General features: G+C 39.2%; 1 protein-coding gene across 9 annotated transcripts in view; it reads left to right on the top strand.

Moving 5' to 3' along the window:
• Positions 1–25680, top strand: part of LOC133631133 (microtubule cross-linking factor 1-like) — a 130782-nt gene that overhangs the window by 43816 nt on the left and 61286 nt on the right. For 8 of the 9 annotated variants that reach the window (XR_009821401.1, XR_009821402.1, XM_062023221.1 and 5 more), the window contains exon 4: positions 23673–23726. The exons of the other annotated variant lie outside the window; for it this stretch is intronic. Coding sequence is in view for 6 of the 8 variants with exons in the window: in XM_062023221.1 (XP_061879205.1) it covers positions 23673–23726 (54 nt within the window). In the remaining 2 variants the exon portion in view is untranslated. The remainder of the gene's footprint in view (positions 1–23672; positions 23727–25680) is intronic. 9 annotated transcript variants of the gene reach the window in all.

Genomic DNA, 25680 nt, shown 5'->3' with positions numbered 1-25680 from the left:
AAAACACGCAGAGATTCTGGATCAGAACACGTCCTGCACCTGTCCTGCCAGTTTGCTAAGTTAAGTCAATCAATCAATCAAAGTTTATTCATACAGCCCTTAATCACAAGTATCTCAAAGGGCTGCACGAGCCACAACGACATCCTCGGCTCAGATCCCACATCAGGGTTAGAAAAAACTCAACCCAATGGGATACAATGAGAAACCCTAGGAGGGGACCGAAGATGTGGGGACCCCCACCCCCAGGGTAACCGGTGCAATGGATGTCGAGTGGATCTAGTTAATAGTTAATAGTCCAATTTATTGTCCAAGCGTTGGACAATAAATCACAATTATGCAATGTCAATGGACATCATGAAGGTCAGAGGTGATAAAATCTATCCCACAATCAAGACCACAACAGCCCCAAGCCACGTTTGAGTCATGATCCCTTGAGACACATGTCCAATGGGGTCACAGCTCTGGTCCTGGTTCCTTCATAGTACTCTGATCCTTCTCTGTCCCCTTTGGACATTTTTCTTTTTCAACTCCACCCTCCTGTCACAAGTCATGATGGCTGCCTCCTAGTGTTGTTAACTTTTGTTTCAGTTCTCAACCAATCTTCTTCACTGCAAAAACTGAAATCTAAGTAAGATGAAATATCTCAAATAAGGGTGATATTTGCTTATTTTCTGTCTCATAAGATACTTCTTTTCACTAAGCAGATTTTATGTTAGTGTTTTACTTGTTTTAAGTGTTTTGGTCCTAAATGATCTCAGTAAGATATTACAGCTTGTAGCTGAGATTTTATGGCCTATATTGAGTAAAACATGCTTGAAACTAGAATATCAAGTGTTGCAAAGCTGTGTCATCAACACTCACAAGTATAAAACTACTTTTTTAAAGTAATCATTTCTGATTTCAAGCATGAAAAAAAATCATGACTTTGACACAATTGTGTCTCATAATTAAAACAGATGACAGCCAAATGGACTTTGCTGTTTTATTTTCAATGAAACAATAGAAAATAGGTACTCATATAGTAGTACAGTTGGCACAGTACAGTAAACTGACAATTAATATTCAAACATTTAACATGTGACATTTCTAACAATTTTGAACAGATATAGTTCATGCACATTCAGATAAATTCTTCAAAATTACAATTAAAAAAATGTTGTCCGGGGGCCGGGCTGTATATATGCGCACTAATTGACTGAAAGAGCACGCACTTGGTACGATGATGTCATGTTATCCATGGAAAAATACATCTTTAGACCATATGATTTGCCTGAGTGGCTAGTAGACCCCGAGAGTAACAAGCGCTTCCCTTGTTGCCTTTCCATTAAGAACAATAAATGAGTTTTTAGTGTAAGTTTGCTGGTTTCAAGAAATGAAATGCCGAGCGCATATCATTATGTCAAGATAATGGCACTAGCATTTACTTCATTTAAGAATATTTTTCAACATATTGAGCAAAAAGGTCTCTTTTTTTGCTACCAAGAAAAGTGCACTTGTTATTAGTGAGAATATACTTATTTTAAGGTATTTTTGGGTTCATTGAGGTTAGCTAATTTTACTTGTTTTGGAAAGTCTTGACAAGCCAAATGTTCTTGTTCTATTGGCAGATCATTTTGCTTAGTTCAAATAAAATACCCCTCATTTTTGTATTTTTTTTTTCTTGTTTTTGAACACTGACTTTTTGCAGTGTACTCTCTATGACAGAGCAAGAACCCTATAGCGATCTCTAACGTAAGATTTAGATCCATGTGGGGACATTTTTTGGTCAACTAAGCTAAAGAATTAGATTTTTTACTATGATTTCTTCTAATATGTTCTGCTACTTAACTTTATTTAATCCTCTCATCTTTCAAGACGCTTATCACTTAAAAACCTTGAATAGTTCATCTTGATCCAACAAAGTACCTAAGCAGCTACTGTACTTAACTGCTGTATGAACTTCCCCTGCTATGCCAAAGTGACGTTATAACAGTAATATGTGTCAATAAAGCTGGATCTCACTCACGTTTTCCTCCACTTTTGAAAGAAGAGGCGCTCACACGCTTGCTTTTCAAGTTGCGGCTTTTCATGACGTCGTGAAGGAAATACTGTACAGTTGTCTCTGGCCACATCGTGCTTCAAAGTTTGTGTCTTCACTTATTGCGGATTACTTTTGTTTTTTAAAAATATTTTTTTAACCATATTTACCAGAGATGTCCGATAATATCGGCAGTCCGATATTATCGGCCGATAAATGCTTTAAAATGTAATATCGGAACTTATCGGTATCGGTTTAAAAAAGTAAAATTCATTACTTTTTAAAACGCCGCTGTACGGAGTGGTACACGGACGTAGGGAGATGTACAGAGCGCCAATAAACATTAAAGGCACTGCCTTTGCGTGCCGGCCCAATGCAAGGCATACCTGGTCAACAGCCATACAGGTCACACTGAGGGTGGACGTATAAACAACTTTAACACTGTTACAAATACGCGCCACACTGTGAACCCACACCAAACAAGAATGACAAACACATTTCGGGAGAACATCCGCACCGTAACACAACAGAACAAATACCCAGAACCCCTTGCAGCACTAACTCTTCCGGGACGCTACAATATACACCCCCACCCAAACCCCGCCCACCTCAACCTCCTCATGCTCTCTCAGGGAGAGCATGTCCCAAATTCCAAGCTGCTTGTTTTGAGGCATGTTAAAAAAAATAAAGCACTTTGTGACTTCAATAATAAATATGGCAGTGCCATGTTGGCATTTTTTTCCATAACTTGAGTTGATTTATTTTGGAAAACCTTGTTACATTGTTTAATGCATCCAGCGGGGCATCACAACAAAATTAGGCATAATAATGTGTTCATTCCACGACTGTATGAATCGGTATCGGTTGATATCGGAATCGGTAATTAAAAGTTGGACTTTTGATTGATTGATTGATTGAGACTTTTATTAGTAGGTTGCACAGTACAGTACATATTCCGTACAATTGACCACTAAATGGTAACACCCGAATAAGTTTTTCAACTTGTTTAAGTCGGGGTCCACTTAAATTGATTCATGATACAGATATATACTATCATATATACTATCATCATAATACAGTCATCACATAAGATAATCACATTGAATTATTTACATTATTTACAATCAGGGGTGTGGAGGGGGGGGGGGAGGATATGGACATCAAGTAGTGGACATAGAGAGAGAGAGAGAGAGAGATCAGAAGGCATAAGAAAAAGAAAAAGTATCTGCATTTGATTGTTTACATTTGATTATTAGCATATTAGTTTAGGGTTGTAGCTGCCTGGAGGTGAACTTTTATTGCGGTTTTGAAGGAGGATAGAGATGCCCTTTCTTTTATACCTGTTGGGAGCGCATTCCACATTGATGTGGCATAGAAAGAGAATGAGTTAAGACCTTTGTTAGTTCGGAATCTGGGTTTAACGTGGTTAGTGGAGCACCCCCTGGTGTTGTGATTATGGCGGTCATTTACGTTAAGGAAGTAGTTTGACATGTACTTCGGTATCAGGGAGGTGTAGCGGATTTTATAGACTAGGCTCAGTGCAAGTTGTTTAACTCTGTCCTCCACCTTGAGCCAGCCCACTTTAGAGAAGTGGGTAGGAGTGAGGTGGGATCTGGGGTGGAGGTCTAGAAGTAACCTGACTAGCTTGTTCTGAGATGTTTGGAGTTTAGATTTGAGGGTTTTGGAGGTGCTAGGGTACCAGGAGGTGCATGCGTAATGGAAAAAGGGTTGAACGAGAGTTCCCGCCAGAATCCTCAAGGTGCTTTTGTTGACCAGAGAGGAAATTCTGTGGAGAAATCTCGTTCGTTGGTTAACCTTTTTGATTACCTTGAATATCGGATATCGGCAAAAAAGCCATTATCGGACATCTCTATTATTTACATTTTCTTGTCCTAGACTAAGCATTTTTAAGCATGGAAATGGCTTAATAAACTAAAAATATCAAAAGCTTTGATCGGTCATTCAGTGAATCGATCAACGTTTATTTATATAGACTTTAATCACAAGTGTCTCAAAGGGCTGCTCAAGCCACAACGACATCCTCGGCTCAGATTCCACATCAGGGCAAAAAAAAACTAAACGCAACCCAATGGGATACAATGAGAAACCTTGAAGGGGACCGCAGATGTGGAGGACCTCCCCCGCCCTCCCCTGGGCGACCGGTGCAATGGATGTCGAGTGGATGTAGTTAATAGTGCGAGAGGTAGTGGGGCCAGCAGGGGATCAGCTTGAATGGAGACAAGTCAGCAGCGCAGAGAACTCCCCAACTGATGCACAGATGAGTGGTCCACCCCAGGTCCCGACTTTGAACAGCTAGCGCTTCATCTGTGGTCACCTGATAACGTCTCCACGCAGGGGAGGAGGGCAGAGCAGAAAAGAGACGGCAGATCAACTGGTCTAAAAGGGGGGTCTATTTAAAGGCAAGAGTATACAAATGAGTTTTAAGATGGGACTTACCGTATTTTTCGGAGTATAAGTCGCTCCGGAGTATAAGTCGCACCGGCCGAAAATGCATAATAAAGAAGGGACAAAACATATATAAGTCGCACTGGAGTATAAGTCGCATTTTTTGGGGAAATGTGTTTGATAAAAGCCAACACCAAGAATAGACATTTGAAAGGCAATTTAAAATAAATAAAGAATAGTGAACAACAGGCCGAATAAGTGTACGTTATATGAGGCATAAATAACCAACTGAGAACGTGCCTGGTATGTTAACGTAACATATTATGGTAAGAGTCATTCAAATAACTATAACATATAGAACATGCTATACGTTTACCAAACAATCTGTCACTCCTAATCGCTAAATCCCGTGAAATCTTATACGTCTAGTCTCTTACGTGAATGACATCAATAATATTATTGGATATTTTACGCTAATGTGTTAATAATTTCACACATAAGTCGCTCCTGAGTATAAGTCGCACCCCCGGCCAAACTATGAAAAAAACTGCGACTTATAGTCCGAAAAATACGGTAAATGTTGTACACAATCAGTATCATGGCTACTGATTGGCTCAGCCTCAGGCAGCATTAGTATATTTGATTAAAGGAGTGTAAAGATAATTATGTGTAATGTTATGTCTAATGTAAAACAACTGATTAAAAAAAACAAAACACATTTAATGCTCTATTTTAGAAATATTCAATTCCTAATTAGTAATTACCGCTTTGTGGAAATTAATTTACCAAGGAACGTCCTGGGAATAACCAGCGAATATGCTAACCTAGCATGATGTTGCTGTTAAAATGTGAGTAGCAAAACTCACAAAGATACATTTCTCCAGGCATTATTAGCCATTTTGCATGTGTGGTTTAGGAGTTATGTTTAAATAACTGTCATATTGAGTGTGACAGTAATACTGTCATAGTGAGTAAAACCAAATTTTTGTATTTGCAAACCTTACCAAAAGACCCGATTCTAGTAAAACTCACATAGATACAACATTACAGACATTTTTAGACATATTGCATGTTTAGTTTTGGAGTTATGTTTATTTAACTTTCATATTTATTATGACAGTTATACTGTCATATTGAGTAAAAAAAACTAACTTGTGTCTTTGCAAACCTTACAAAAGATCTTTTTGAACCAGTTTAAGAGTTTGTTAAAAAATAATAGTGCTTACAAAGTACAAAGAAGAATTATGAGAAATACTTTCAACCTTATTGAAAATAAGATATTCTTCATCTCAGTATGTTAATAATGACTGAATTAATTAATTACATATTACAAAACTGCTGTGTATACTAATTCACAGATGTTATTTTATTATATAAAAAGGTCAGTAAATGATTCTATATATTTGTAAACGCTCTGAAGTGGGAAAGGGGTAGGATTAAATAAGCTTTGCTTCTTCCTACTCCTTTTCGGACATGATGTAAAGTGAAATGATATGAAATTGTGTGATGTATTGTACTGTAAGTGTGTTCATGTTCCAAATAAACTAAAGAAAGAAAGAAAGTGTAATGTTAGCATGTAGCTAACATAGCTATGCTACGTGTTGCATAGCTATGTTACGTTGTTGTATGTGATACATGACATTCATTACGTTGGACGAGTGCAGCGTCACAGTATATATGTAAAAAGTGGATATAGTACACAAAAGCGCCTCTTGGATTCACACACTTTGTTGGAGACAAACACAGCTCATTAGGAAATGAGGTGTGTTCCCATTAGGGTTGACTAAAAGCACTTTTAAACTGTCTCAATTCCAGCGACAAGGCTAACTTACTTCCAATAGACTATTTGGCACCTCTCACATTTATTTAAAGGGAGCAATAGCGCTGAAAGGCGACACAAAATGTAATCAAATACTGCTTATTCAGCTCGAGCTCCACTCTTAAACCAGATAATCAGTGCACACACAGTTAGGAGGGGAGCGTTGTGCATGCTATCAGAGGGTTGTTATGATATGCTGTGATGTAGAGCAGTGTTTTTCAACCACTGTGCCGTGGGATACAGTCTGGTGTGCCGTAGGAGATTATCTAAATTCACCTATTTGGGTTAAAAATTATTTTTGCAAAGCAGTAATTATAGTCTGCAAATGATTTGTTGTTGTTGAGTGTCGGTGCTGTCTAGAGCTCGGCAGAGTAACCGTGTAATACTCTTCCATATCAGTAGGTGGCGGCAGGTAGCTAATTGCTTCGTACATGTCGGAAACAGCGGGAGGCAGCGTGCAGGTAAAAAGGTGTTTTATGCTTAAACCAACAATAAACAAAAGGTGAGTGCCCCTAAGAAAAGGCATTGAAGCTTATAGGGAAGGCTATGCAGAATGAAACTAAAACTGAACTGGCTACAAAGTAAACAAAAACAGAATGCTGGACGACAGCAAAGACTTACTGTGGAGCAAAGACGGCGTCCACAATGTACAACCGAACACGACAATCAACAATGTCCCCACAAAGAAGGATAAAAACAACTGAAATATTCTTGATTGCTAAAACAAAGTAGATGCGAGGAATATCGCTCAGAGGAAGACATGAAACTGCTACAGGAAAATACCGACAAAACAGGAAAAGCCACCAAAATAAGAGCACAAGACAAGAACTAAAACACTACACACAGGAAAACAGCAAAAAGCTCAAAATAAGTCACGATATGATATGACAGGTGGTGACAGTACACCTACTTTGAGACAAGAGCTATAGTGATGCATGCTTGGTTATGGTTTAAAGTCATATCCAACAATTGCGGCAACGACTTTTTACTGTCAACTGAGTTTCGTTTTTTAGTGATTTCTGCTGGTGGTGTGCCTCCGGATTTTTTCAACGCAAAAAATGTGCCCTGGCTCGAAAAAGGTTGAAAAACACTGATGTGGAGCATTTAAAAGCATATTTCTGTGGGAATTTCCAGTTCCTGTTGAATGCGCTGCTGACTTGATTGCTTGGTTGTTGGAGTTTGTCGTGTGTAGGTCTCCAGATTGTTGTTGTGTGGGGGCTCCACACGTCGTGTGTGTGTGTGTGTGTGTGTGTGTGTGTGTGTGTGTGTGTGTGTGTGTGTGTGTGTGTGTGTGTGTGTGTGTGTGTGTGTGTGTGTGTGTGTGTGTGTGTGTGTGTGTGTGTGCGTGCGTGCGTGTGCACTTGTCTCACCGTCCTTGTGTGGACATACACTTGATAAACCACCCTTTCTGTGAGGATCTTTTGACTTGTGAGGACATTTGCCTGGTCCTCACAACTACAGAAGTAAAATTTTTTTTTTACTTTGTGTGTTTTGCATTCTGAAGTGAGGTTGCAACTAGGGATGTCCGATAAATGTTTTAAAATGTAATATCGGAAATTATTGGTATCGTTTTTTTTATTATCGGTATCGTTTTTTTTGTTTTGTTTTGTTTTTTTTGTGTTTGTTTTTGTATTAAATCAACATAAAAAAACACAAGATACACTTACAATTAGTGCACCAACCCAAAAAAAACTCCTTCCCCCATTTACACTCATTCACACAAAAGAGTTGTTTCTTTCTGTTATTAATATTCTGGTTCCTGCATTATATATCAATACAGTCTGCAAGGGATACAGTCCGTAAGCACACATGATTGTGCGTGCTGCTGCTCCACTAATAGTACTAACCTTTAACAATTAATTTTACTCATTTTCATTCATTACTAGTTTCTATGTAACTGTTTTTATATTGTTTTACTTTCTTTATTATTCAAGAAAATGTTTTAAATTTATTTATCTTATTTTATTAATTTTCTAAAAAGTACCTTATCTTCACCATACCTGGTTGTCCAAATTAGGCATAATAATGTGTTAATACCACGACTGTATATATCGGTTGATATCGGTATCGGTAATTAAAGAGTTGGACAATATCGGAATATCGGATATGGGCAAAAAGCCATTATCGGACATCCCTAGTTGCAACTCTTTACTCCCATCTAGGGCTAGATATATATTTTTTCATCATTCTAGCTATAGTGGAAAGGGGGGCCCTCACAACCTACTAACCAAACGTGGGTCCACACAAAGTAGGCAAGACATGTATGTGTGTGTGTGTGTGTGTGTGTGTGTGTGTGTGTGTGTGTGTGTGTGTGTGTGTGTGTGTGTGTGTGTGTGTGTGTGTGTGTGTGTACACCGTCATGGCCCATTAAAGGGCCATTGTGTACGTCTCCATTGCGTGTGGGCTCTCCGGCTGGGGTCAGTGGCAGCTTAGCGAATGGAGGTGGTGTGGGAGTGTACTCTCTGCTACCCACACACCACCGTCAAAACAAGCACACACACACACACACATGCACAGTAAAAGTGTGTGACAATGGAACTGACCACCAAGTATAGCAACAACACTCCTGCTAATTTACAGTCAGTATTGTCACAGCTTTATTGCTACATGTGCAAAGCAGTAAAACGTTGCAGTTTATCAGCAGCCATAAATTGGTCTTTTCCCTCCCTCTAAGTGGCCTTCAGCAAACACAGTTCCATAATCCTTACAGTACACTGCAAAAACTGAAATCTAAGTAAGATGAAATATCTGAAATGTGAAGTGAAGTGAAGTGAATTACATTTATATAGTGCTTTTTCTCAAGTGACTCAAAGCGCTTTACATTGTGAAACCCAATATCTAAGTTACATTTAAACCAGTGTGGGTGGCACTGGGAGCAGGTGGGTAAAGTGTCTTGCCCAAGGACACAACGGCAGTGACTAGGATGGCGGAAGCGGGGATCGAACCTGCAACCCTCAAGTTGCTGGCACGGCCGCTCTACCAACCGAGCTATACCGTCCCGTATATAAATAAGGGTGATATTTGCTTATTTTCTGTCTGATAAGATAATTCGTCTCACTAAGCAGATTTTATGTTAGTGTTTTACTTGTTTTAAGGGTTTTGGTCCTAAATGATCTCAGTAAGATATTACAGCTTGTTGCTGAGATTTGATGAGCTATATTGAGTAAAACATGCTTGAAACTAGAATATCAACTGTTGCAAAGCTGTGTCATCAACACTCACAAGTATTAAACTACTTTTTTGAAGTAATTTCTTACTTCAAGCATGAAAAAAAAAATGATGCCGAGCGCATATCATTATGTCAAGATAATGGCACTAGCATTTACTTAATTTAAGAATATTTTTCAACATATTGAGCAAAAAGGTCTCATTTTTTTTCTACCAAGAAAAGTGCACTTGTTATTAGTGAGAATATACTTATTTAGTTTGAAATAAACTAATACCATAACTATATAAATATATATTTCAATGAAAGTGAATGCACTAGTACTATAGTACTGTACTTAAAAAATATAGACAATGATCATACAAATACTTTGGTATTATGTTGGTAGTACTTAAAGATTACTACTATTCTTAATATATTTAAGGACTGCACTGCAAAAACTGAAATCTAAGTAAGATGAAATATCTCAAATAAGGGTGATATTTGCTTATTTTCTGTCTGATAAGATAATTGTTAGATTTTATGTTAGAGTGGTTTACTTGTTTTAAGTGTTTTGGTCCTAAATGATCTCAGTAAGATATTACAGCTTGTTGCTGAGATTTTGTGACCTATATTGAGTAAAACATGCTTGAAACTAGAATATCAACTGTTGCAAAGCTGTGTCATCAACACTCACAAGTATAAAACTACTTTTTTAAAGTAATCATTTCTTATTTCAAGCATGAAAAAAAAAAATCATGACTTTGACACAATTGTGTCTCATAATTAAAACAGATGACAGCCAAATGGACTTTGCTGTTTTATTTTCAATGAAACAATAGAAAATACGTACTCATATAGTAGTACAGTTGGCACAGTACAGTAAACTGACAGTTAATATTTAAAGATTAAACATTTCTAACAATTTTGAACAGAAATAGTTCATGCACATTCAGATAAATTCTTCAAAATTACAATTAAATTTTTTTTGGCCGGGCTGTATATATGCGCACTAATTGACTGAAAGAGCACGCACTTGACGCAATAATGTCACGTTATCAATGGAAAAATGCATTTTTAGACAACATGATTTGCCTGAGCGGCCAGGAGACCCCGAGAGTAACAAGCGCTTGCCTTGTTGCCTTTCCATTAAGAACAATAAATTAGTTTTTAGTATAAGTTTGCTGGTTTCAAGAAATGTAATGCCGAGTGCATATCATTATGTCAAAATAATGGCACTAGCATTTACTTAATTTAAGAATATTTTTCAACATATTGAGCAAAAAGGTGTCTTTTTTTTTTTTGTACCAAGAAAAGTGCACTTGTTATTAGTGAGAATATACTTATTTTAAGGTGTTTTGGGGTTCATTGAAGTTAGCTAATTTGACTAGTTTTGGAAAGTCTTGACAAGCCACATTTTCTTGTTCTATTGGCAGATAATTTTGCTTAGTTCAAATAAAATACCCCTCATTTTTGTACTTTTGTTTCTTGTTTTTGAACACTGACTTTTTGCAGTGTGTAATTTTACAAGGCACTTATAGTCATTTGATTTGCCTTTTTTTCCTTTCTAATGGAGTCCGTGTACCATATTATGGTGCTAATAACATCCACCATACTGTAGATACTATTAAGAAATATTGTAGGACATAACTTATGTTCATAGAAAGCAGTGCACCTTGCGTATTCTAGCTCTTGTCGCCGGGCTCCACATGAAACGCGACATGTTGTGTTGTTTACGAGACAACGCTTACCTCCTATGGGGAATGGGCGGAGGTGGGGGGCTGACCTTGAAGCGACCTCGGGGAGTGCCGCATCCCCACCGCCTGTCTGGCTGACAAATGTTGTCTCTTTGATGGTCACGCAGCAATAACACCAACCTCTTCACCGCACCAACCTGACTTATAGATGACATTAGTTTATTGTAATTGTTCACGTTGGCCCGTCACAATACATTGATGCAGTGCCTCACCAGATCCAGTACATGAAGCTGCAGTGAAAAAGAGCTTGCAGTGTTAAGCTATTGGCACCTATTTCATCATTTGTTTTCCTGCCGCCTGCAGGATTGGAGTGGAACTGCATCGTTCATCAAAGTAATCCGTTCAAAAAGGTCTGACGAAAACCAAAATGTAATATAATCCAATATCGATAATCCAAGTCTAATTATTCCATTTCAGACGCACAAACATATGAACACAAAATACTTTTTATAGAGAATAAAGCAATCAATCACTCAATCAATCAACTTTTACTAGAGATGTCCGATAATATCGGACTGCCGATATTATCGGCCGATAAATGCTTTAAAATGTAATATCGGAAATTATCGGTATCGGTTTCAAAAAGTAAAATTTATGACTTTTTAAAACGCCGCTGTGTACGCGGACGTAGGGAGAAATACAGAGCGGCAAAAAAACTTAAAGGCACTGGCTTTGCGTGCCGGCCCAGTCATATAATATCTACGGCTTTTCACACACACAAGTGAATGCAAGGCATACTTGGTCAACAGCCATACAGGTCACACTGAGGGTGACCGTATAAACAACTTTAACACTGTTACAAATATGCGCCACACTGTGAACCCACACCAAAAAAGAATGACAAACACATTTCGGGAGAACATCCGCACCGTAACACAACATAAACACAACAGAACAAATACCCAGAACCCCTTGCAGCACTAACTCTACATAGTTACGCTAGGGACGCTACAATATACACCCCCCCCACCCCAACCCACCCCGCCCACCTCAACCTCCTCATGCTCTCTCAGGGAGAGCATGTCCCAAATTCCAAGCTGCTGTTTTGAGGCATGTTTAAAAAAATAATGCACTTTGTGACTTCGATAATAAATATGGCAGTGCCATGTTGGCATTTTTTTCCCCATAACTTGAGTTGATTTATTTTGGAAAACCTTGTTACATTGTTTAATGCAGTGGTCCCCAACCACTGGGCCGCGGCCCAAAAAAAAAAAAAAATTTTTTTTTTTAATGAAATCAACATAAAAAACACAATATATACATTCTATATCAATATAGATCAATACAGTCTGCAGGGATACAGTCCGTAAGCACACATGATTGTATTTATTTATGTAAAAAAAAAAAAAAATTTTTTTTTTTAAAATACACCCCCCCACCCCCACCGGTCCGTGGGACAAATTTTCAAGCGTTGACCGGTCCGCAGCTACAAAAAGGTTGGGGACCACTGGTTTAATGCATCCAACAAAATTAGGCATAATAATGTGTTCATTCCACGACTGTATATATCGGTATCGGTTGATATCGGAATTGGTAATTAAGAGTTGGACAATATCGGAATATCGGATATCGGCAAAAAAGCCATTATCGGACACCTCTAGTTAAAAGCCCAACCATGCAAACCAATTAGTTACAATTTGCAAAGCCCAAAATTCTGCAGATTTTGTGTTAAAATGTAACAACAGGATTAGAATCGTGCTCTCTCGTAGTTTGTTTCTTAAACATACTTGGCCAATAAATCAGATTCTTATTCTGTGGAGCATGATGTTCTTCCTCTTGTTCTTCCTTCTAGCTACTTTTAAGCCCGCGTAATCTGCTTTTTTTTTGTTTATTTAACCGCAGATAATTTTAGCTCAAATTCAATATTGTCGTAAAAAATAATGGGATTAGGAACATCCGCGTCGTGTAACTGATCCTCTTCGCCTCGTCTTCCGTCTTTGCCATCCATCAGCATGTGATGCCAGCAATCAAAATCAATACAAATGTGCCCGACCTTATATTTGGCAAGCCGACGTGCACGTAGTGTATTTATATACAGCGACGGTGGTAGCATTGGGTTTAGCTATCTTGCACTCTAATATTGAAGTTCGGCCATTTTTAAGCGGATGCAGGTGAGGTATATTTAGATGTTTTATATATCCTGTAAGCTTTTACTGCGAGCGCTGCAGGCCAAATATAGATGAATGTGCTGTGAAATACGCAGCAGCAGCAGCTTCCTCGGCCTCACCCTGCATGGGGAAAATGATTGGAGGAGATGTTTGCATTGAGTGAAGTGCGTGCTATTAATCCATCTATTGAAAAGGATTACAGCCCAGCTCCACCACGTATGTGTCCACATTTCGCTCTTTTACCCAGCCTTGGAACATTTTATTGCGACTTATCAGCGCCGGGCCTCCCGCCGGTTGAGCGATATATATTGTAGTGTTGTGTTTGCGTCTTTGAGAGCGGCTTTATCTGCATCCAGCGGCTGTCAAAGCTCCTTTTGTGTCATTGCAGCCTCTCCCTCCACCCCTTCCCGGTAGCGCTCCCCTCTGTTAAATCCCATTAGCGCAGCCCGGGCACCGCTTGCTGGCTGTGCCGCAGCGTCGTCCTCTTTCGTCTTCTTTTACTCCTTTGGGGAGTGCTTCTCCTGCCAGCAAGATGATGTGTGACTGCAGAAACAGCATGTGCGCTACAAGGCTACTTGTTCGCGCACATGTTTTAATAAGGGTCCGGTTTTTAAGGTCAAAGTTCACCGTGTCACCTGTCCTTTCCAAGCGCACGGTTATTTTAGGCCGGGGGTGTTTTATCCAGCCCGCGTGATGAGTTTGCCAAGTATAAAAATATATTGCTTTTTTTTTTTAAACGAAAGAAACTGCCGTTCTAAATGTGACCACTGGATGTCACAATAGCAATTCTGTCAGGCAAGCAAACGGTTTATACTAGAGATGTCCGATAATGGCTTTTTTTGCTGATATTCCGATATTGTCCAACTCTTAATTACCGATTCCGATATCAACCGATACCGATATATACAGTCGTGGAATTAACACATTATTATGCCTATTTTGTTGTGATGCATTAAACATTGTAACAAGGTTTTCCAAAATAAATCAACTCAAGTTATGGAAAAAAAATGCCAACATGGCACTGCCATATTTATTATTGAAGTCACTAAGTGCATTATTTTTTTTAACATGCCTCAAAACAGCAGCTTGGAATTTGGGACATGCTCTCCCTGAGAGAATATGAGGAGGTTGAGGTGGAGGCGTGGGGGTTAGCGGGGGGGTGTATATTGTAGCGTCCCGGAAGAGTTAGTGCTGCAAGGGGTTCTGGGTATTTGTTCTGTTGTGTTTATGTTGTGTCGCGGTGCGGATGTTCTCCCGAAATGTGTTTGTCATTGTTGTTTGGTGTGGGTTCACAGTGTGGCGCATATTTGTAACAGTGTTAAAGTTGTTTATACGGCTACCCTCAGTGTGACCTGTATGGCTGTTGACCAAGTATGCATGCATTCACTTGTGTGTGTGAAACGTCGTAGGTCAGGGGTCACCAACCTTTTTGAAACCAAGAGCTACTTCTTGGGTACTGATTAATGCGAAGGGCTACCAGTTTGATACACACTTAAATAAATTGCCAGAAATAGCCAATTTGCTCAATTTACCTTCAACTCTATATTATTATTAATAATTAATGATATTTACACTTAATTGAGCGGTTTAAAAGAGGAGAAAACACGAAAAAAATGACAATTAAATTTTGAAACATAGTTTATCTTCAATTTCGACTCTTTAAAATTCAAAATTCAACCGAAAAAAAGGAGAAAAACTAGCTAATTCAAATCTTTTTGAAAAAATTTAAAAAAGAATTTATGGAACATCATTAGTAATTTTTCCTGATTAAGATTAATTATAGAATTTTGATGACATGTTTTAAATAGTTTAAAATCCAATCTGCACTTTGTTAGAATATATAACAAATTGGACCAAGCTATATTTCTAACAAAGACAAATCATTATTTCTTCCTAGATTTTCCAGAACAAAAATTTTAAAATACATTCAAAAGACTTTGAAATAAGATTTAAATTTGATTCTACAGATTTTCTAGATTTGCCAGAATAATTGTTTTGAATTTTAATCATAATAAGTTTGAAGAAATATTTCACAAATATTCTTCGTCGAAAAAACAGAAGCTAAAATGAAGAATTAAATTAAAATGTATTTATTATTCTTTACAATAAAAAGAAGGAAAGAAGAGGAAGGAATTTAAAAGGTATATGTGTTTAAAAATCCTAAAATCATTTTTAAGGTTGTATTTTTTCTCTAAAATTGTCTTTCTGAAAGTTATAAGAAGCAAAGTAAAAAAATTAATGAATTTATTTAAACAAGTGAAGACCTTAAGACTTTAAAATATTTTCTTGGATTTTCAAATTTTATTTGAGTTTTGTCTCTCTTAGAATTAAAAATGTCGGGCAAAGCGAGACCAGCTTGCTAGTAAATAAATACAATTTAAAAAATAGAGGCAGCTCACTGGTAAGTGCTGCTATTTGAGCTATTTTTAGAACAGGCCAGCGGGCTACTCATCTGGTCCTTACGGGCTACCTGGTGCCCGCGGGCACCGCGTTGGTGACCCCTGTCGTAGGTATTATGTGATTGGGCCGGCACGTAAAGGCAGTGCCTTTAAGTTTTATTGGCGCTCTGTACTTCTCCCTACGTCCGTGTACCACTCCGTACAGTGGCGTTTTAAAAAGTCATACCGTTTACTTTTTGAAACCGATACAGATAATTTCCGATATTACATTTTAAAGTATTTATCGGCCGATAATATCGGCAGTCCGATATTATCGGACATCTCTAATAAAAATGATTTTTTTTTTTTTTTAACGAAAGAAACTCCTGTTCTAAAAGTGTCCACTGGATGTCACAATAGCAATTCTGTTAGGCAAGCAAACGGTTTATACCGAGGCCAAGCAGGAGGTACACAGTAAAGGGTGACTGTGGCTCCTCCTCCTCGACCCACATCAAACTTAAAACCTGCCGTTTTATGTCTTCTGCTTCGAACACGTCGTTATTTGGCACCCTTACTCCCCCAAATGATCTTTTTCAAACACGAGAAAAGTGAACTTAACCCTTTTGAATAGTTTACACCTCCATTTCTTACGGTTTGTTGAGTTAGCACTGGATTGATACGTGGACGTGACAAATGTGGTTTTTGATACCTCGAAGAGTTTACATGTTGTGTTTTTTGTTCAATCCCAGAAAGACTGTGATTTAAGTTGAATCCTGGTTTTGTAGATACACTAAGATCATTGTGTTTTTGAAGCTGCACAAATTTCCTCTGAATTTTCAACAAACTTGAAATGTTTTGTCCAGAGGATTATTTGTGATTTGTACGTTTTCAGAATGTGCTCGTTGTATTTTTGGCCAAAGTAAAACTAAGAAAACAACTTGAAGTTGTCTTTATTTTTACGTTATCATGCCATGATTTCACCATTACGGCCCACTTGGGAATAGATTTTCCTCCATGCGGCTCCTGAGCTCAAATGAGTTTGACACCCCTGTTATAGGCCTTTAAAAGTTTTATTTTAATGTACATCATTTTTGATTGGCCTATTTGAAGACTGAACACTATTGATTTTGAATGGCATACTGTCCCAAGATGGCAATGACATCACAGTTTGAAGATCAAACGTACTCCTTCTCAAATGTACTCTTTTTCTGCAATTATTAAGCAGCCACAGCCAGAACACTATTGGTTTTAAAATAGACTTAGACTTCCTTTTTTATTGTCATTCAAATTTGAACTTTACAGTACAGATAAGAACGAAATTTCGTTGCATTAGCTCATGGTAGTGCAGGAAAGAAGAGCAATAAGACAAGACTAGGGATGTCCGATAATGGCTTTGTGCCGATATCCGATATGCCGATATTGTCCAACTCTTTAATTACCGATACCGATATCAACCGATACCGATATCAACCGATATATACAGTCATGGAATTAACACATTATTATGCCTAATTTGGACAACCAGGTATGGTGAAGATAAGGTACTTTTTAAAAAAATTAATAAAATAAAATAAGATAAATAAATCAAAAACATTTTCTTGAATAAAAAAGAAAGTAAAACAATATAAAAACAGTTACATAGAAACTAGTAATTAATGAAAATTTGTAAAATTAACTGTTAAAAGTTAGAATTATTAGTGGACCAGCAGCACGCACAATCATGTGTGCTTACGGACTGTATCCCTTGCAGACTGTATTGATATATATTGATATATAATGTAGGAACCAGAATATTAATAACAGAAAGAAACAACCCTTTTGTGTGAATGAGTGTAAATGGGGGAGGGAGGTTTTTTGGGTTGGTGCACTAATTGTAAGTGTATCTTGTGTTTTTTATGTGGATTTAATTAAAAAAAACAAAACAAAAAAAACAACAACAAAAAAAACAACAACAAAAAAACAACGATACTGATAATAAAAAACCGATACCGATAATTTCCGATATTACATTTTAACGCATTTATCGGCCGATAATATCGGCAGACCGATATTATCGGACATCTCTAGACAAGACCAAGGAGATCATCGTCAACTTCAGGAGGCACCAGTCCAGCCACGCTCCACTCTTCATCAACAGCACAGCAGTGGAGATCGTAAGCAGCACCAAGTTCCTGGGGGTGCAGATAACTGACAATATGACCTGGTCCCTACACTCCTCTTGCGTCGGATGGAAAAGAGCACAGCTCCCTCCCTCCATTCTCAGCACATTCTACAGAGGCACTATAGAGAGCCTACTGACCAACTGCATCTCTGTCTGGACTGGAAGTCTCTCCAGACGGCGGAAAAGATCATCAGGACTCCTCTTCCTCCTATCCAGGAGATCGCAAAAAGCCGCTGCCTGACCAGGGCTCAGAAAATCTGCAGAGACTCCTCCCACCCCCACCAAGGACTGTTTTCACTGCTGGACTCTAGAAAGAAGTTCCGCAGCCTCCGTAGCAGAACCTCCAGGTTCTGTAACAGCTTCTTCCCTCAGGCCATAAGACTCTTGAACGCATCATAATAATCCCCTCAATTCCCCCCAAAAATGGATGAACTCGCTGGAATATAAAGACAATATAACATACATCCATAAACGTGGATGCATATGCAAAAGTGCAATATATTTATCTGTACAGTAATCTATTTATTTATATCTGCACCTTATTGCTCTTCTATCCTGCACTACCATGAGCTAATAAGTTCTTATCTGTAAAGTTGAAATTTGAATGACAATAAAAAGGAAGTCTAAGTCTAAAATGTATGTATACTCGAACCGAAAATGGAGGAGGGGCAGCTGAGGTCACAGGTTAATTCACGGTCTACAAGTCACACGTTCAAGTCCATCATGCAGCGATTAGAGCAAGAGCACTATTGATTTTGAACGACATCTTGATCCAGAAGTGCGGCTGTAGCAGAGATCAAAGCAGTCATTTGCAGTCGGTGATTTCAGTCCCATAACTCATCTGATCTTTCACTTTTTTGGGGATTATTGATCTTTCAGAGCAAGAACATAATAGTTTGGGTTTTTTTAAACATTCATCCATTTTCTACCGATTGTCCCTTTTGGGGTGGCGGGGGGTGCCGGAGCCTATCTCAGCTGCATGGCCCAAGGTGTCTGGAGGAGGAGGAGCTTGCTAGCTAGCTTTCCGCCAGACGCCGTCCATCTAATCCAGCGTCTCCCCAGACACAGATTAGCTGTATCACCATGGCGAAGAATTAGAGCAGCAATGGTGTTAAGAGGACGCGGCTGGGGGGCGGGGAACCCAGTGGGCGGGCTTGATCATGTGACCCATAGAGTACTCACTAGTCTTTGATAGATAGTATGTCCACCAATGAGGGTTGATCAGGGGTGATTCACAATATGTAGTCAACTGCAGAGAGTGTCTGGCCTGTATTTAAAGTAGGGCGTCTACATGTTTAATATTCAAAAAAATAATTGTATAAAGTGGCCAAGCCCAGATTGTGTTTCCGTCATGTTGTTGTTCTGTTTGTAAGTGGGTTCTAATACCTTCCTGTCGAGCAGTCGGTGTCAGCCTTTGTTCTCACCATGCATGACTCAGAACGGTACCAAAGTCCATTTGGACTTAGAACTAGGGATGTCCGATAATGGCTTTTTGCCGATATCCGATATTCCGATATTGTCCAACTCTTTAATTACCGATACCGATATCAACCGATATATACAGTCGTGGAATTAACACATTATTATGCCTAATTTGGACAACCAGGTATGGTGAAGATAAGGTACTTTTAAAAAAAAAATAATAATAAGATAACTAAATTAAAAACATTTTCTTGAATAAAAAAGAAAGTAAAACAATATAAAAACAGTTACATAGAAACTAGTAATTAATGAAAATGAGTAAAATTAACTGTTAAAGGTTAGTACTATTAGTGGAGCAGCAGCACGCACAATCATGTGTGCTTACGGACTGTATCCCTTGCAGACTGTATTGATATATATTGATATATAATGTAGGAACCAGAATATTGATAACAGAAAGAAATGGGGGGAGGGAGGTTTTTTGGGTTGGTGCACTTATTGTAAGTGTATCTTGTGTTTTTTATGTTGATTTAATAAAAAAAACAAAAAAACAAACAAAAAAAAACGATACAGATAATAAAAAACCGATACCGATAATTTCCGATATTACATTTTAACGTATTTATCGGCCGATAATATCGGCAGGCCGATATTATGGGACATCCCTACTTAGAACCTTTCCGATGTTTGAGAGATGATTCTATATGTAGTATATCCATATAGGGTTTGAATGGGGAATGTCAAAAATAATACTTCAGCAGTTTTCAACATTGTCTAAGTGCACCCTTTACAAAACTTTTAGTATGCTCTCACAAATACTTTTTTAGTTGGTTGTGCGACCTCAAAATGTTTTATTGCAAAACAGCGTTTCCCATTCAGATGAATTAAAATTAGAGATGTCCGATAATGGCTTTTTTGCTAATATCCGATATTCCGATATTGTCCAACTCTAAATTACCGATTCCGATATCAACCGATACCGATATATACAGTCGTGGAATTAACACAATATTATGTCTAATTTTGTTGTGATGCCCCGCTGGATGCATTAAACAATGTAACAAGGTTTTCCAAAATAAATCAACTCAAGTTATGGGGAAAAAAATGCCAACATGGCACTGCCATATTTATTATTGAAGTCACAAAGTGCATTATTTTTTTAACATGCCTCAAAACAGCAGCTTGGAATTTGGGACATGCTCTCCCTGAGAGAGCATGAGGAGGTTGAGGTGGGCGGGGTTGAGGTAGCGGGGGGTGTATATTGTAGCGTCCCGGAAGAGTTAGTGCTGCAAGGGGTTCTGGGTATTTGTCCTGTTGTGTTTATGTTGTGTTACGGTGCGGATGTTCTCCCGAAATGTGTTTGTCATTCCTGTTTGGTGTGGGTTCACAGTGTGGCGCATATTTGTAACAGTGTTAAAGTTGTTTATACGGTCACCCTCAGTGTGACCTGTATGGCTGTTGACCAAGTATGAATTGCATTCACTTGTGTGTGTGAAAAGCCGTAGATATTATGTGATTGCGCCGGCATGCAAAGGCAGTGCCTTTAAAGCACGCCTCCAATATTGTTGTCTGGGTGGAAAGCGGGAGAATGGTTGCCCCGGGAGATTTTCGGGAGGGGCACTGAAATTCGGGAGTGTCCCGGGAAAATGGGGAGGGTTGGCAAGTATAACTGGGAGACGCAACTGCTCTGTACTTCTCCCTACGTCCGTGTTGGATTGATTGATTGTACCACTCCGTACAGCGGCGTTTTAAAAAGTAATACATTTTACTTTTTGAAACCGATACCGATCATTTACGATACTACATTTTAAAGCATTTATCGGACTGCCGATATAATCGGACGTCACTAATAAAAATCAATTTAATTGGTGCTTGGCCTCTCAAAACAGCACACTTTTAACATTTAACATCACTTTTAAAAGGAAAAACAAACATTTGGATAAGAAATATTGTTTGAAAACAGTACGATAGAATTTAGTACAAACAACTACAGGAGTTAACATTTACATTGGAGAGCGAATTTTTACTGTATTGACTTTGAGCTGCTTCTCCATCAAACACTATGAGCAGCTTCTCCATATTTTCATGGATAAACGTCCACCGTTTACATATGTTTGTATAATTTTAACATCTATGTTAAGTTAAAGTACCAATGATTGTCACACACACACACACTAGGTGTGGTGAAATTTGTCCTCTGCATTTGACCCATCACCCTTGATCACCCCCTGGGAGGTGAGGGGAGCAGTGAGCAGCAGCGGTGGCCGCGCCCAGGAATTATTGTTGGTGACTTTAACCCCCAATTCCAACCTTTGATGCTGAGTGCCAAGCAGGGAGGTAATGGGTCCCATTTTTATAGTCTTTGGTATGACTCGGCCGGGGTTTGAACTCACGACCTACCGATCTCAGGGCCACAAATAAACTCACAACAAATTACACACCTGCAAATAGGGATGATACTCGAAACCGGTTTTCCCGGTTGTTCGATAAGAAAAGAACCGAGTCCTCGGACTCGAATCCCTTTTTGAGAACCGGTACCCGTTATCGAGACCACTATAGTAAAGAAAAAGAGTTGGTTCTTTATTCGAATCCCTGGGAACGAATCCCGTCCCGACCAGAAATGCTCCGTGGGACATCACAATAAATCAGTCACGTAGCTCAGTCATTAGGCGCAGATAGCGAAAGCAGGAAAACAATGGACGGGAAAAAGCGCTCCAAGGTGTAATAAAGTTCAAAACAAAAGGTATAATCCATCGAATAACTTTACTGAGAGATTTGAGCAGGGTACAAACACATGACGAACACTTTTACGACCCACCGGAAACATAGCAACCAGGCTAGCAACGCACCTCCTTTACAGCAGCTGTCACAACGTTCTTAAAGCAACCGCAGCACATACATATATATACAACATATCTCCCTTTTTTAACTTTTGTTTTTCTTTCCTTGTAAACAAAATCACACTGTAGATGTGTTGTCTGTCTAATTATAAATAATGCAGACGAGGCGTGTTGGCTGAGTTCTTGACGTTTACTTTCACGGGTGACAACATGCAACAACACTTTTCGGGGCTACCGCGCATGCTCGTCACTCCCGTTGCATGATGGGTAGTGTAGTTGTTATTTTCCCTAGCTCATAACATCTTTCCCCCTATAAATAAATAATGTTAACTCAATAAAGTGTATTTCTTTTTTTAGCTTTAACTTTTCATTGTAACCACATTTGCAAACAACTTTTCTCTTCATAGAATTTTCTTTCAATAAAGAAATAAAGTGCAAAAATGTCAAAGCATCATAACAAACAGTTATGTCAAATAGCAGCAGAATTGCACTTTTTGGAGAGCTGTATTATTTCCAGTTTTGTGCCCAAGGGACTGATTTTATTTAACACTATATTATTATTTATACACCTATAGTGATCACAGAGACAGGTTGTTTTTGTGTTACCTTATATATTTGTTTTTCTGAAAAATCCCACTTAATATACTTTGGGTAACAACAGTCAATATTTATTTATTTTATTTTTTTAGGGGGGCAACAGTCAATATTTATTTATTTTTTAGATTAAATTGTTTTCTTATATAATAAAAGTGAGCTTTTGTTAAACCAAATATTGTGTGTTTTTTTCCATATACAACAACCTATCTGGACTCGATAAGAGAATCGATAAGGAATCGGTTCGATAAGAGGATTCGATAATAGACTCGAACTCGATAATTTCTTATCAAACATCATCCCTACCTGCAAATCAGTCAGCTGTTGCCGTATCTGTAATACGCCGATTGGGAGAAGTTTGTATTTACACGATGAGTTGGGTGTGTTTTGACCGCCGCCGAACCCCTGAGGCCGACTCACCGAACCCCTAGGGTTCGATCGAACCCAGGTTAAGAACCACTGATCTAAGCCATACATCACCAAGTCCAATGCAAAGTGTGGGATGCAGTGGTGTAAAGGACATCGCCACTGGACTCTAGGGCAGTGGAGACGCCTTCTCTGGACTGATGAATCCATTTTCTTGTTTTTGAACACTGACTTATTGCAGTGTGCAGTTCCTAGTAACTTAAATTCATCATAATAATTCAGTACACAATATAACCTGTTGTCAGAACCTTGAAATAACTGTTGTAATTATGTTCCTCCTTACTTCCCGTTCACGTTGTCTTGACATTGTTATCCAGCTATGAAGACTCAAATCATCATCATCAACGTCATCTGATATCCAGTCTTAAATACATGAAATGCTTTCTTCCATCATCAGACTTTGACTTGATGGCGGAAATGTTTACGTTATGTAAGAACCCCATCAAGGATTAATGCTCTTCTGCCGTCCCATTCATGTCTCCCTTTATGGGATTATTGATTGTAATCTTCGGCATACTTCCTCTCCCGAGCAGCTCGTTATGTTCACTCCCTTCAGTTTGTTAATAAATGTCCTAATTATTTGCTTTGGTCACTTACAGACTGCACCAAAGCGACGAGGGATCTCCTTTAAGGACAAGAAATCCACTAACCAGGTAGATAATAGTTTTTATGAATGTCATATGTGACCTGTGCTGGCAAAATGAGTCACAATGAGGAAATGTATTTCCACATTCTCCATCTAAAGACCTTCAAAATGATATATGGTTTGTTGGAATCGGACAGAAAATGACCGAGTTACATCCGATTGAAGTCGACCAAGTTTGAGGGTCCGTTTTGAGAAAAACCAGCTTAAAGTTGACTGTTCCAGAACAAAACTCCATAGCAACCATACCTTAAAAGTCCTTATAGCAACACCAAAATTGGTACAATTAAAGTCAAATCCCGTGTCTAAAGGAAAAATATATATTCAACTCTATTGAAAACGGTTATGTACAAAAATGTCAACACTGTTATGTCACAGTTTTTTTGTTCACTGGTCAGTTTGTCAGCTGGTCAGCTGTCCGTAATATTCCTGGCCAGCAGCACTAAGAAGATTCGCCGACTGCAGTGAATTTAGCGCACTGTGTACCCTCTCCACCTTCTAAATCCATTACGGAATGTAAAACAGTCTAATTTATCCACAAAAATAATAATAAAATGTTCGAAAATCACCTTTTTTCACCAAATATTCCGCTCGAATTACTGTGTTGTTTTTCATCAGGGCGCTGCCATGATACCACAATGCACCGCGCGGGGTGATTCAACCAATGAGGGTACGCCTCACAGCGACCCTTAGCAACAGGCCGGATTTGTTTACGTCGGGACAGGTTTAAAAACTCGAATTGTATTGGTTCAGAATGGCGTCATCGGGAATTCCATGCTCATTTTTAGAAAGTAGGTAAACTTGGCGTCACAATGATACCAAATATGGCTAGGGGGATTCCCCCTTTTCTCGCCCGGAAAAGGGTGGAGTGCCATCTCCGGGTTGGGGAGGAGATCTTGCCCCAAGTGGAGGAGTTCAAGTACCTCGGAGTCTTGTTCACGAGTGAGGGAAGAGTGGATGGTGAGATCGACAGGCGGATCGGTGCGGCGTCTTCAGTAATGCGGACGCTGTATCGGTCTGTTGTGGTGAAGAAGGAGCTGAGCCGCAAGGCAAAGCTCTCAATCTACCGGTCGATCTACAGTCCCATCCTCACCTATGGTCATGAGCTTTGGGTTATGACCGAAAGGACAAGATCACGGGTACAAGCGGCCGAAATGAGTTTCCTCCGCCGGGTGGCGGGTCTCTCCCTTAGAGATAGGGTGAGAAGCTCTGCCATCCGGGAGGAGCTCAACGTAAAGCCACTGCTCCTCCACATGGAGAGGAGCCAGATGAGGTGGTTCGGGCATCTGGTCAGGATGCCACCCGAACGCCTCCCTAGGAAGGTGTTTAGGGCACGTCCGACCGGTAAGAGGCCACGGGGAAGACCCAGGACACGTTGGGAAGACTATGTCTCCCGGCTGGCCTGGGAACGCCTCGGGATCCCCCGGGAGGAGCTGGACGAAGTGGCTGGGGAGAGGAAAGTCTGGGCTTCCCTGCTTAGGCTGCTGCCCCCGCGACCCGACCTCGGATAAGTGGAGGAAGATGGATGGATGGATGGATGGATGGATTCCCCCTTATTGTGAGCGTTGAAAACACTGGATTTTCTCAAGGAATTTTAACACAAAGGACTAATTTCTGAAGACATACACCACTGTTCAAAAGTTTGGGGTCACCCAAACAATTTTGTGGAATAGCCTTCATTTCTAAGAACAAGAATAGACTGTCGAGTTTCAGATGAAAGTTCTCTTTTTCTGGCCATTTTGAGCGTTTAATTGACCCCACAAATGTGATGCTCCAGAAACTCAATCTGCTCAAAGGAAGGTCAGTTTTGTAGCTTCTGTAACGAGCTAAAGTGTTTTCAGATGTGTGAACATGATTGCACAAGGGTTTTCTAATCATCAATTAGCCTTCTGAGCTAATGAGCAAACACATTGTACCATTAGAACACTGGAGTGATAGTTGCTGGAAATGGGCCTCTATACACC

This window comes from Entelurus aequoreus, linkage group LG16 (assembly GCF_033978785.1).
Source record: "Entelurus aequoreus isolate RoL-2023_Sb linkage group LG16, RoL_Eaeq_v1.1, whole genome shotgun sequence".
Lineage (NCBI taxonomy): Eukaryota > Metazoa > Chordata > Actinopteri > Syngnathiformes > Syngnathidae > Entelurus > Entelurus aequoreus.
This window is presented reverse-complemented; position numbering and strand designations above follow the sequence as displayed.